Source organism: Mustela nivalis, assembly GCF_964662115.1.
Source record: "Mustela nivalis genome assembly, chromosome: 4".
Taxonomy (NCBI): domain Eukaryota; kingdom Metazoa; phylum Chordata; class Mammalia; order Carnivora; family Mustelidae; genus Mustela; species Mustela nivalis.
The window spans coordinates 94,903,517-94,918,097 of NC_139023.1; the positions used below are offsets into that span (position 1 = coordinate 94,903,517).

The 14,581-nt window shown below is 34.6% G+C and overlaps 1 protein-coding gene and 1 long non-coding RNA gene across 35 annotated transcripts in view; one reads left to right on the top strand and one right to left on the bottom strand.

Moving 5' to 3' along the window:
* The window catches only part of CAMK2D (calcium/calmodulin dependent protein kinase II delta), a 330,054-nt gene that overhangs the window by 287,766 nt on the left and 27,707 nt on the right, over positions 1-14,581 (top strand). For 15 of the 34 annotated variants that reach the window (XM_082727978.1, XM_082727979.1, XM_082727977.1 and 12 more), the window contains one exon: positions 5,194-5,242. In XM_082727978.1, coding sequence (XP_082584104.1) covers positions 5,194-5,242 — 49 coding nt within the window. Of the gene's footprint in view, positions 1-479; positions 540-2,547; positions 2,590-5,193; positions 5,243-14,581 lie in introns of all 34 variants that reach the window. The other 19 variants (XM_082727990.1, XM_082727994.1, XM_082727993.1 and 16 more) reach the window with 2 other exon arrangements.
* LOC309863309 overlaps positions 2,598-14,581 on the bottom strand; it is a 113,727-nt gene continuing 101,743 nt past the window's right edge. Inside the window, exon 5 of the long non-coding RNA XR_014310985.1 lies at positions 2,598-4,609. This is a non-coding gene — a long non-coding RNA (uncharacterized lncRNA). The remainder of the gene's footprint in view (positions 4,610-14,581) is intronic.

The window sequence follows — 14,581 nt, forward strand, 5'->3', positions numbered from 1 at the left end:
TCAGAAGATAGAGGTTTTGAATTGGATGCCTACTAAGCAAAGTGATGATGGCTTCTCAGAGAAAGACGGTCTATGTGTGACTTCAGGATCAAGAATAAAATGAAAAAAATAAGTGTTCATAACAGAGAACAATTGGAAGCGGGGAACAGAATCCACCTTGAAGAGTGTGAAAATGTTTATATTTATTTCATACTCTAAACTTGATTTGAGCTCCACTGAAGCAGTTCTTTGGTGGCTAATGTGCCACAGCCAAAGCACCCAAGTCTGTTTTATCATTCCACTGTCAGAGACATGGTACTAGCCTGTATGATGGTAGAATTGATTATTATTCTTGTCAGATATCACAGTGTCTTTCACGTTCATCCTCAGTGGCTCTTTATTTTCAAGTCTGTATCTCCACATAGACGTGCTGCAATATAGAAACATTAGCTACGAAGGGGTTTAAGGCATCTCTGTTTCTATTTTCTGCATACCTACAGATAAACAACAAAGCCAACGTGGTAACCAGCCCCAAAGAAAATATTCCTACCCCGGCGCTGGTATACCTGGACTCTTTGTAACCCTTCTTAAGTTCTTTATTGTTTTTGTTGTTTCTCTCATTTGCTTTCACTCTATAGATACATATATTATATAAGTACTTTATTTTGTTGGGTTTTGTTTTGCTTACAAAGATAATGAGAAAAGTTCATTTCGTTTCTTTTTTGTTGTCGTTGTTAAGGTAGTTGCCAAGCAGTGTGTTTCTAACATGAGATGATCTCATTTCATTGTCGAACATTATTCTGATAGCTGTGGTCTCTATAGTTGAAACTGTTGCATGCTGCTTTATAATACAGTAGAATGCGCTTTGGTTGCTCTTAGCTCTTCTTCTGATGGTAGCGCTAGATGATGCAAAAAACGGTTTCCTCCTTTCATGATAGAAATATTGGCATCAAGGAGAGCTAAGGGGATTATTGCTAGACAACAGTAATGTAGACCTTATTCAGAGTTCCCATTCCCTCTTACTAAAAGACAGCAGGGCTTTGTAAGACCTCACTTTTTGAGATAAAGAGGCATTGGGTAATTCTGAGCTTCTTGTTTGCTGTGTTTTAAATGATCACTGTTTCACTTTAATCCAAAGAATGAAGTGTATAGCAGAGAGCTTTGAATGATCAGTGGAAACGAGTTTTGCCCCTTTTAATCAATTCACACTATTGACAACTAAATCATTTTAATACTTTGAGACAGTGTTATGTTAAAAGTCAAGATTTGAATACTGGCATTCAGTACTCTGAGTTCCATAATGGTTTGTTCAAACTATTATATATTTTGATACAGGTTTTCTGAAGTAGTTCTGATTTTTTACTATCCTCTGTACTGTTAATTTTTAATGAATAAAAAATAGTAAGGGATTATTTCACTTGGGTTAACCAGAAGGTTCAGTTTAAAAACACTTAAAGGAAAAAGGACATATCAAGACAGTGTTATCTATGAGTAGAAAACAATGTCAATCACACCTCTCGCCAGGGAAAGGAAGAAAGGAAGCAGTAATTGTGTTCTTTGTTATGGCATAAACCGTGGTGAAGAGGAGATCCTAGAGGACAGAAGAGTGCTTATAGTAGGAAAAAATTTTCAGTGGGCTGCAGTAACTCTCAGTTACCAAGACATCATGCAATGAAAGTGCCAAGCATGCCAATAATATATGGACACTGAATCTTTTTTAACATCAGTCATTTGAGTGTTATTTTCCACTTGGGGATGTTTCTTCAAATCTCTGGTAGAAAGCAGAAAGGAATAATATTTTCTTCTTAGTAAAGCATGACTTTACAAGCAAATCTGTATATGTAGTCCATAAAGCTAAAATTTATTTTTTAGGTATAAATTAGCATGGCATTTAATAGCAGTTATGTCTCAGATTATAGTGATTATATGATTAGTCCTAGAATCCTTTAAATGAACCTTTTCACTATTCCATAGAATTGCTAATGGACTTTGGAAATACATTCTTTAGGATAGCCTTTTTTTTTTTTTAAAGCAAGGCACAGTGTTCTAGATTTTCAGAGTATTTATCTGTGTATTAACTATACATTACTAACTATAGTGATGACATCATAATCCATTCTCAAAGATGCACCTGAAAAAAAGTCCTCAGAAAGGATTCAAGATCATTTTAAAGAGTTCTAATCTCCAATGTTCTTGGTCCATTTTCTATTAGGACACACATTAACAGCCTACTCACTAAAGAAAAAAGAAAAGTTCTGTTTCAGAACTTTGTGAAACAGTGAGTGCCTCTTTAGGTCTCCAAACTTCAAAGCCTTGTCTGTGTACCGATCACGAATAAGGTCTTTTGCATGCTGCTGCTGTGTACTGAGGTATCCTATCTCATGGGCTCATCAGGGAGATCTTTCATCAGTGGTCTTGTCAGCTGCTACCTCTGACAGTAGTTAACATCGCTTAAGCTCTTGTCACTATTTAGTTTTGTCAGCTGGCTCACTCTGCTCTGTCCCTCACACTAGTAAGAATGTACTTACCAATGCGAACTGTTTCTTTCTCTATTTTGTTCTCACTCAGGAGCCCCAAACTACTGTAATCCACAACCCTGATGGAAACAAGGTATTCAGAAAGAATCAACATCATCTTGCTTTAACAAGATGACACATTTCATCAAATATCCAAAGCAAAATTCATTATCTAAATACGGGAAAGAAAATTCTTGCCCTTTTTCTACCATACTTTTTTTTGGGGGGGGGACCTCATTTATCTAGAATTTTACACATATTTCTTTCAAAACAAAAATGAATGACATCTTGAAAAAGAAATGAATCGAACCATTAGCCAGTAAAAGTCGGGTTAAGCAAAGTCTTTATGTCAAGATGACTGTGTATCTTAAGCAATTCCATCTGGTCTTTTTTTTTTTTTTTTTTTTTTTCCTTCTCCATGCCCGTTTGTGCATTGTACTTTAGTTATATTCTGCATGAAATTTTAGAATTTCTTGCTATCTCATTTCACTGTCTTCAAAAAAATCAACTTGAGTTCATTAGTGTTTGTTTAAATTTAATGTTGCTTTTGAGTTTTATCTATTCTGTTGTCATAGTGCTTTTTCTGTTAATTCCCTGTTGGTGTTGTTTTTGTTGTTTGGCATGAAATTGAGGATAATCAGGGAGTTTCAGTTCTTATGAAATGTTTGTTTTTGTTGAGTTATATGCATTTCAGTAACAGATATTTAACCACTTATGCTGAAAGAAGACTGTAATGTTTTCTGTCTGTTATAGATTGTGTAGCATGTTAACTACATAATAGTACTTGTGTACATGTCTACAGGATGAAAGGAGACATTTTCTGAACATATTCCATGTTTCCAGTTTACTAACTCTCATATATTATTGTATCTCTAAGGGAAGGAAAAAAAATATTTCATCGATTTTTCTCAAATACTAAATATAATCACAGGTCTAATTTCTCCTTACTCTTATCAACAATGTTTAAGTCTTAGAGAACACATTTCCTCTGGTTTAACATTTAGTTGATCAATATTAAAATCATTAAAGTAAAAAAAAAAAAAAGTCAAGTATTCTTTAATATGAGATGTGTTTTATGGTCATAACACAAAATATTTTAAGTCCCTAAAAGACATATAGGACTCATGAGCATCATATAGGAGAAAAACTTTTTAAAAATATCATTAGCAAATGAAAGACCAAGCATAACAGCTGGAGTGGATACTTCAATAGTTCTAGCTATATCATTTGTAAGAGTTGCTGCATGACATTTCTGCTTACATGAATTCATTTACTTTTACAGTGCATGGGTTTACCTTCATCTTGAGTTTAAATTTGAACACTAGGCCACATTAAGAAACGCATGAAGACTATTTGCTTTTGTTTTGTGTATATGGAGAGCTTCTGGATACACATTTAATTAGTCTGACCCTTTGGCTTAAATATTATATATAATATTTATATAAATTGATTGCTTTTTTGGTTATTGAATCTCTACAAGGACACTGATTGGTATCTGCATCATTTTCCAAAATCTGTTTTTCATCACTGAGCACATAGCTCTGGATTGGAAGTTTGTTTCCAACTTCTTTCAGCTCTAGCCTTTAATCATTTCAAGTAGATAATTGTGTTTTTCTTATGAATACTACTAAATTTCTTTGCTAAAAAATATTTTGTTAGCACATTATTAGTGGAAAAAATTTATCAAACCATTTTAAGAAACTGTATCTTAATACTGGCAGTTACAGTATCCTTTTAACTGTGCTTATTAATCTTCAACTTTATTTTTAGTTTAACAAAGAAATAGCTTTGTCTTTCCATTATGGGAGCGGGTTTCTTATTGATAACAGCCAGTTTCTAATTAAGAAGTGGATGAAAAAATCTAATTGTCCTTGAAAGTAAATTATTCATATAATTCCATTGCACTGATCACAAACATGGAAATTCTTGTTAAAAGCAGTTTCAGGGCGCCTGGGGGCTCAGTTGGTTGAGCGACTGCCTTCAGCTCAGGTCATGAACCCAGAGTCCCGGGATCCAGTCCTGTATGAGGCTCCCAGCTCCATGGCGAGTCTGCTTCTGTATCTGACTTTCTCCCCTCTCATGCACTCTCTCTCTCTAAAATAAATAAATAAAATCTAAAAAAAAAAAAAAAAAAAAGCAAATTTCAGCATAATTCAGCTTAGTACCCCTAGCTTCCTGATCGAATTGATACAATGAAATGCTTTCTGTCTCTACACAAAAATAAGACAAATAGGCTGTGAATTCAGTGCTTGATATAGTTCCTTATACAAAGATGGGGTTATTTACTTTTAATTAATTGGTAAGAGAAATTGATCTATTTTAGGGTCAAATTCATTTGGCTAATATATTCAATTCTGATAAATATATAGAAAAAGCACACCCTATGGGGCACTGTAACCAAATATGGCCTTACACAGCTCTTAAAATAAGTTGCATACTTTGGCTGCTTCTACAAATAACCTACATTTATCATACTTCAGAGTAGGCCACCAGAGCACTCCCTTTTTGAAGAGTTTGCAGCATTTGGCATTTTATTTCTGTTAAAACCACATAATGTACTTGTCCATCTGCATGTCAATATATGTACACAGCTTGCTGATGAATTTTGCATGATATGTTTATCACTTGCCAATTTTAAGAAGAAAAAAAGTGAAGTTTTCCATTGTTTGCAACTTAACACATGTTTTCTTCTCAACAGGAGTCAACTGAGAGTTCAAATACAACAATTGAGGATGAAGATGTGAAAGGTATGATTAAATCAGAAGTGGAAAATCCTAATTAGAGTTCCATATAAATCAGGAAAATAGTTGTTTCAAATAAAGTTTGGGAACTAGGCCTCTTCTAAAAAATAAAAGTACTTTTCATACGTACACATTATTTTGATTATATATATAGATTTTTTCACATTATATTTTTTCTCTGTTTTGAAATATACACAAACATAGGACATTCGGGTACATTGTAATTTTAAACTAGTAATGACAGTCTGGGGACATAATATCAAATTGTAAATGTTATCAGTTAGAAGGTGATATAAAATGTTTATCTATGTCTAGAAAACAGCATATGTTCAAGAACAGAGTATGGAAAGGACCATTGTTTAAAACCTTTAATGGTCTCAGTGAGTTCAACATTTGGCATCCTTTTTATCCTAGGGTTTTGTGCACTTTCCTAATATATTCTTGACCTCCATTCACTTGAGTTGCCCAGGTTCTTTTAGAAATATAAATGAGTCATTGCCAGCATTTCTATGGAAATCTCATTGCCTCTGCCTCTAAACATACTTTGACTTCTTTTTGGTCTGCTGGCTATTTTAGAAGGGTTAATTTTGCTTCAGTTGCTTTCACAGTTTTGTGTTCTCATTTTCGTAATTCTGTGTATGTAACTACAATTTCTACTGGCCATTTGTCGAGAAGCCATTCCAAAAAAAAAAAAAAATGGTAAGAATAGGATGTTTAAAAAGTATTAAAGATGGGGCGCCTGGGTGGCTCAGTCATTAAACGTCTGCCTTCAGCTCAGGTCATGATCCCAGGGTCCAGGGATAGAGCCCTGCGCTCAGCGGGAAGCCTGCTTCTCCCTCTCCCACTCTCCTTGCTTGTGTCTCTCTCTTTCTCTCTGTTAAGTAAATAAATAAAATCTTTTTTAAAAAAGTATTAAAGATGTATTAAAGGAAAATAAGCATAAAACAAATTCAGAGAAATGTTTCACCAATAAACATTATTTGGAAAGATTATTTACCTAATAGTGTCAACATGGGCTTTCATTTTGTAGTGACATTAGTAAGACACAGTTTTGGAAAACTATATTCATGTTATAGAATAAAGAACCTGGAAACTCTCAGGTCAAGGAAACAGATAAGAAATTTAGGAAATAAAAATGCATATAGACTGCAAGTTACCAGTCACCTATGCTGACTTTTTCCTCTTTGGCTGAATAGAAGAGCTGACTCTATTATATTAAAGTGTGTTCTCTATTTATAATTTAGTGCACTGACCTAACTCTGCTAGAGGTAGTCAGTCATTTTTTTTTTCCTCTTACAGTGGAAAGGTGGATAGCTATGTCAAGGATTTTATTTAGTAGGTCTGTTCATCTCGCTCTTGCCCCAGAGCTAAAATTTGAACAGAAGTAATTTTATGAATCATTGATGCCAGTCACATTAGATAAAGAGATTTTTTAACCAAATAAGCAGATATGCCATTTAGCTTTCTCAGTGATTCAGAAAGCATCATCTTTGTAAGTATTTTGGATTCATTAGCTCTTTCAGCCATAAATGTATAAAAAAAACCATAAAAATGTTTATATGACTTTATACATTCTTCTCTTGAGCAAGAATCAGGGGAAATAAACCTGTGCATTATCCACTAGAAAGACTGAATCTTTAAACAGCTGAATAGTATTATAATAGCAACACCTCACAATGTGCAATTAGTCCTAATAAACATTCCTTGGTGATCACAAGCAGGGTTTTAATAAGTGGTCTTTCTCACCTGAATTGGACTCTTTACTAAGTTTTGATTTGGGATGATCGCTGTTAATGCATGTAAATATCAACATATAAACAATCCCTGTCAGCCCTACCTTATAGTTTATAATCTTTTTTGATGAAATAAAATTGTATCAGCACCTCTCAGAAAACAGTTCTCTCCATATCGCAACAATGATACTGGTTTCCTTTGCCTCTGGGATTCCACAAATTGAGATAGTATTTGTCTTTATGAATATAGGCTACACACACCAAATATTAGCAAAATTAAAGCATAATACTGAGATGAAAAGAAATGTCCAGTTGATTACTGACCCCAAAATGTTTTTATTTATTTCTTTGAACTCAGTGAATAAGTTATTGAAGTTTTTGCTTAATTTTCTTTGCATGAATGTGGCCACAGAATCACAGATATAGCACATTAGGCATCGTTTGTGTTCTCTAAGACCCACACAGCTCTTTGGTGGCTGACCTTTTTTAATATTGAATGATGTCAGAAACCTGTCAGACTAGAAGACACTTTAAAAAATCACTGAGGCCATTGTTCTGACTCCAAAACAAGCATTAAATAAAACTGTCATTAAAAAAAAAACTGTCATAAATATTTTTAATGTATTTATTGTGCTGGTGATGTGCTTATATGGGAATCTCTTCATTAATCAGGACACAGTCCATCAGAAAGACCCTAATTGATTTCTGCATTTATATGACTGTGCTCTTTTCTCTTTACCTCAGAGTTTGCTATATATAGCTCTGGGTAGCTTGGTAGAGAGTGTTTTTTGACTAGCTCTGTTAGAAGCCAAATTACCTGTTATCTAAGCTCTAGGAACTCAAAAAAGACATCAGTTATATAACCTGACCAAAGCCACAGCATCTCTACAAAGCCGTATCCTATGTACAAAATTTCCTGTCTTTCTTCCACATATACTTTCCAATCCTTTCCCTTCTGTATACTACTTTGTTATTAGGGTGAAAGACCAGACTTCAGGATATATTCTTAAATGCATATTCCCCTAGCATGCTCCTGCATTCAGTCACCTGCTCCATCCATTCCTGCTGGCTGTCCCATATAACCCCTACACCTAGACTTCTATTGTTTCATGGTAGCATACGATCCCTGGAATACCGTAGTACATGCTCCCATAGTACATGCTTCCATGCCAATGGAGTACACATTCTGTCTGATCCCCAAGGACCAACCTGGAAGTGACAGTTCTACACACTCTCTTCTGTAAAGAAACACAGTAGGATAAAAAATTAAAAAAAAAAAAAAAAGAAAAGAAACACAGTAGGAGAATATTAACACATCAGGGTGATCTAGACAAGGGGAGAAATGAAAGTCAACAGGAGAATACCTTTTGTTGGCCTTTTCAGGGACAAAAAAGGTAGGCCAGCCACTCTTAAGGAAGAAGAAAGTATTAGTCATAGTAGATGAGTGATCCTTCACATTCAGGGAACCTGGAGCACCTAGAGAGCCAGAATTTGTAGAAAACTCATTTTCTTTGAATTCTCCCTGTTAGTTTCCATTCAGAAAGGCCTTTAGTTTTCATAAGGCCCCAATCTATGTGTTACTCTTTGAACTGTATGTAGGCTACCTCAATTTTTCATTCAGCAGATATTTATTGAATGGCTAACTGTTTGAGCTCCACATCTTTTCTTGGTGACTAGTCTTATTCAAGAGCTTTCATCAACTCAAGAGTCAAGATGTTCTTCTGTACACTTTACATGAAGCTTTTATGCTATAATTTATGCTGTTTCTCTCAGCTAATTCAATAAATATCAATAAATTTGACTTTAAAAACTGTGACCCAAGATAAATGTGTTTTATTTTTAAAAGTCCTTTTTTCATTTTTAAAAAAAACTTTAGCATTTAGCTATAACTACAATTCCCTTCCTAAGCTCACAGTCCTCCTAAGGGATTGTTTTACAATTTTGCTTTTTAAAAAGCTTCTTAAGTTCACTGTTTTCTCTTTCCAAGCCAACGTGGACTTCCTAGTGTGGACCTCTTGAGCCATTTCTTAATTTTGTCCTATATTCAAAAGCCAAATATTATCTCTAACTCTATGTCTGTAACTCAGCAGGAAATTCCGTGTAATGGAAAGACCGTAATGGCTTAAAAATAAATGGGAGTCGCAATGAGGCATAGCTATGACCATAGAAGCACTGTGCAGTAAAAACAGCTTTACGCACCCAAAAACAAACAAAAACTTTCCTATTAGAATTCACTAGTGTTTCCAAAACACAGATTTTTAGGTCTAAAATTGTTGAAGTAGTCATTTCATTTTGAGTACATTTCTAGTAAAACAATTACTTTTAGATGGCAACACTTAACATTGCGGCTCTCTATGAGTACGGGTGTCCTTAAAGCTAATGATACATAGCAATGGTCCTCTCAGCACTGTATACATTTGAAGACTGTCCTTTGGTTTGTGGCTATAGCCACAGTTTGCAGGGCCTGTCGCTGTATGCCACAATGTCTCTCCACCTCATAACCTGCCAGCACCATTGCCCAGAGCCAGCTACTTCTTCCTGATGGGTATGCATCAGTTTGGTCCTTCTGCTGCTCTTCCCTAGACTTCCAGAGTTGTGCAACACCTATCGAAGTTGGTCTCCTCTGTGCCCTTATGTCATCTCTGTTATACCTCCTGCTTCCAGCGTCTCATTGCTTACAACTCACTATTGAGTAGCTGCTTGGATCTCTTGCTGCATTTCATTTTTCCTTACAGTGGAGCTTTGTGCAACAAGCAGAAATGTATTGCTTTGAGCAGGACTGGGTATGGGGACTTCATTCCGGTTTATCCTCTTTTTCTTTTGCTGACAAATAGATGATGATAATGAGATTGCATTGTTTGCAAAAGGCCCAATTATGGGTAAGGGTTGACACCCTTAGCATTTCAGTGGGGCCGTTTTGATGACATCTGGATATAAAGGCCTTGGCTCATCTGCAGAATCATGTGGTTAATGAGCTTTTTGTGTATATCTTTGTGAATCTGTACATTAATGGACAGTGTGATGACTAAATACTCAGATTCAACTATTCTTACGTTCTGTGTTCAATGAAAACCTTCACTGCTGGGTAGAATTCCCTGAGGCAGATGATCACATATTACCAGTCTTCTTCAGATCCCTTTGTGGTTTGTAACTCAGCATTTGTCCTGCATGCCTTTCTCTCTTCAAAAGAATCTGCATATCAAGAAACTTCTGGTTATTTTATTTAAGAACCTTTGATAATTATGTCATTCCATTCGCTTAAAACTGTCTTAGAAGACCTGTAGTGCAGTGCATAATAACTTCTTTCAGATTTCTAATCCAATTTTGATTTTTAAAAAGGTTTATTTGGAAAAATTCATGTCTGCATGTGTGTATCTGCCTGTTAATCTTTTAACTTTTAAATCAGGATCCATAACTTATAGAACTGAGGCAGAATTTATTCACTCTACCACCAATATAAAATAACTTCATTTCTCTTTATTTTTCTTTTTTTCTTTTTAAACCATACTTCAATAGTGAAAGACTCACTTCCTCTTTTTTTTTTTTTAATATTTTATTTATTTATTTGACAGATAGAGATCACAAGTAGGCAGAGAGGCAGGCAGAGAGAGAGAGAGGAGGAAGCAGGCTCCCTGCCGAACAGAGAGCCCGATGTGGGGCCCAATCCCAGGACCCTGGAATCATGACCCGAGCTGAAGGCAGAGGCTTTAACCCACTGAGCCACCCAGGTGCCCCTTTTTCTTTTTTACATTCCTTTATTTTACCTCCATACTCAGGTTTTTCCATTTACTCTTTGCCTCCTACTAGGTTTGACAAATCTTAAATTTGTCAATGATAACCTCTGGCTTCTTTGTCCATGCTGACAAAATACAGGGTCAAAACAGCTGCCACTCTCACTTAAAACAAAGTCCTAAATCAAAATGAACAAAACCAACTAACAAAAACATGTAGCTACTCATTTTATCATTAAGAAAACACAGGTTCATCCTATATTAATAAATTTTCTCAGTTCAAAGTTTCTTTTTTAGCAAGTTTGCAAAATTCTATATACTTTTAGAGAATAATGGAGCATTATTTTATTAAATACTTCATAAATTCTAAATCACGTATACTCTAAAACTCCTCCCATCAATTTCCCAATCTTTTTTATTATTAGGTAAAAATCTTGGTATTTACAAAACGTGCTTTTTATAATGTTTGTATTGAGACTAGGCTACAGGTTTAGTATATTTACTGACAAAGACTTGTGACATAGAAAACATATTAATGTACTGTATTTTGGTCAGGTTTGGTTCTCTCATAAGAAAAAAATGTAATTTGTTTTAACATACTTTACCAATACTTATATTTAAAATGACCAAGATCAAGGACCTAGATCAAGGCAAAACTTGTTAATTGAATTAGCAGTTGGCTTTCAAAACTGAAGCATAAAAATATTTGCTAATTGCTGTATTTTTTTATATTATTTTTTGAAAACAGATGAACTCCTATTTAAATTTTATTTTTACTTTCTCCTTATTTGGGATTTTTTTTTGGTATTTTTAAAAATTTTTATTTTATTTTTATTCCAGTATAGTTAACATACAGTGTTTTATTAGTTTCAGGTGTACACTACAGTGATTTAACAATTCCATACATCACCCAATGCTCAACACAAATGCCCTCCTTAATCCCCATCACCTATGTCACCTCTCCCCCATCCACCTCCCCTCTGGTAACCATCAGTTTGTTCTCTATAGTTAAGACTCTGTTTCTTCATTTCTTTCCCCCCACCCCTATTTGTTCCTTTGCTCATTTGTTTTGTTTCTTAAATCACACATATTAGTGAAATCATGTGGTATTTTTCTTTCTCTGACTTACTTCACTTAGCATTATATTCTCCAGCTCCATGCATGTCATTGCAAATGGCAAATTTCATTCTTTTTTATGGCTGAATAATATTCCTTTGTTTGTCTGTGTATATACATTCACCACATCTTCTCTATCTGTTCATCTATTGATGAACACTTAGACCACTTCCATTATTTGGCTCTACTGAATAATGCTGCAGTAAACATAGGGGTGCATGCATCCCTTTGAATTACTGTTTTGTATTCTTTGAATAAATACCCAGTAGTGTGATTACTGGATCTTGAGGTAGTTCTATTTTTAACTTTTTGAGGAACCTCCATACTGTTTTCTATGGTGTCTGCACCAGTTTACATTGCCACCAACAGTGCATGAGATTTGCTCTCTCCCCATCCTTGTCAATACTTGTTCCTTTTGCCCTTTTTTTTTTTTTTTTTTTAGCCATTCTGATAGGTACAAGATGATATCTCATTGCAGTTTTGATTTCCATTTCCCTGGTGATAAGTGATGTTAAGCATCTTCTCATGTGTCTGTTGGCCTTCTGTCTTCTCCAGAGGAATGTCTGTTCATGTATTCTGCCCATTTTTATTTGGATTATTTGCTTTTGGGGTATTGAGTTGTATAAGTTCTTTATATATTTTGGATACTAATCCTTTACCAGATATGTCATTTGCAAATATCTTTTCCCGTTCTGTCAGTTGTTGTTTAGTTTTTTTATTGTTTCCTTCACTGTGCAGAAGTGTTTTATTTTGATATAATCCTAATAGGTTTTAGGTTTTTGTTTTTTTTTTTTTTTTTGCTTTTATTTCCCTTGCCTCAGGAGACAGATCTAGAAAATTGTTGCAATAGCTGATGTCAGAAAATTACTACCTGTGCTCTCAACTTGGAATTTATGGTCTTAGGTCTCACATTTAGGTCTTTAATACATTTTGAGTTTATTTTTGTGTTTGCTATAAGAAAGTGATCCAGTTTCATTCTTTTGCATGTTGCTGCCCAGTTTTCCCAACACTGTTTACTGAAAATAATGTGTTTTTCTCAGTGGATATTCTTTCCTGCTTTGTAAAAGATTAATTGACCATGTAATTATAGGGTTCATTTCCAGGTTTTCTATTCTGTTCCATTGATCTATGTGTCTGTTTTTGTGCTAGTACCAAACTGTTTTGATTACTACAGCTTTATAATATAACTTGAAGTCTGTATTTGGGACTTCTAACTTTGTTTTTCTTTTTCAAAATTGCTTGGGCTACTTGGGGTCTTTGTAGTTCAGTATAAATTTGGGGGGTTTTTGTTACAGTTTTGTGAAAAATGCTCTTGGTATTTTGATAGGCACTGCATTAAATCTGTAGATTGCTTTGGGCAGTATAGACATTTCAACAATACTTGTTCTTCCAATCCCTGAGCATGGAGTATCTATTTCTTTGTGTTACCTTCAGTTTCTTTCATCGGTGTTTTATAATTTTCAAAATATAGGTTTTTCACCTCTCTGGTTAGGTTTATTCATTAGTATTTTGGTGCAATTGTAAATGGGATTGCTTTATTAATTTTTCTTTCTGCTGCTTCATTGTTAGTGTATAGAAATGTAACAGATTTCTGTAAGTTTAATTTGTATCCTGCAACTTTACTGAATTCATTGATCAGTTCTGTTAGTTTTTTGGTGGAGTCTTAAAGGTTTTCTGTGTGTAATATCATGTCATCTACAGATAGTTAGATTTTTACTTATTTCTTACCAATGTTCATGCCTTTTCTTTCTTTTTGTTATCTAATCACTATGGCTAGGACTTCCAGCACAATGTTGAATAAAAGTATTGAGTGGACATCCTTGTCTTGTTCCTGACCTTAAGGGAGAAGCTCTGTTTTTCCCCATTAAGTATGATGTTCAGTGTGGGTTTTCCATATATGGTCTTTCTTATGTTGAGGTATGTTCTCTCTAAACCTACTTTGTTGAGGGTTTTTATCATGAATGGATGTTGTACTTTGTAAAATGCTTATCTGCATTTATTGAAATGATTGTTTTAATCCTGAAATATGCTTTTAATCCTTTTTCTTATCGATGTGGCATATCACATTGATTGATTTGCAAGTGTTGAACCACCATCCTTACATCCCAGGAATATATCTCATTTGATTGTGGTTAATGATTATTTTAATGTATTGTTGGACTCAGTTTGCTAGTATTTTGAGGATTTTTGCACCTATGTTCATCACACACATTGGCTTGTACTTCCTCTCTTTCTTCCTCTTTCTTTTTTTTTTTTCCAAAGATTTTATTTATTTGTCAGAGAGAGAGATATAGAGAGAGAGCACAAGCTGGGGAAATGGGAGGGAGAAGCAGGCTCCTCCTCCTCAGCAGGGAACCTGATGTGGGACTCGATCCCAGGACCCAGAGATCATGACCTGAACTGAAGCACCCAGATGCCCTTCCTTTTTTTTTTTTTCCTTTAATTTCTTTTCTTTTTTTTTTTTTCCTTTTCTTTCTTGTATCTTTTCTTTTCTTTTTTTTTTTTCTTCTTTCTTTTGTGGTGTCTTTATCTAGTTTTGATATCATGGTGATACAGGCTACATAGAATGAATTTGAGAATTTTCCTTCTCTGTTTTTGGAATAGTTTGAGTACAATAGGTATTAACTCCTCTTTAAATGTTTAGTAGAATTCACCTATGAAGCTATCTGTTCCTGGATTTTTGTTCATTGGGAGTTCTTTTATTGCTTATTCAATTTCCTTGCTGATAATTGGTCTTTTCAGATTTTCTCTTTCTTCCTGCTTTA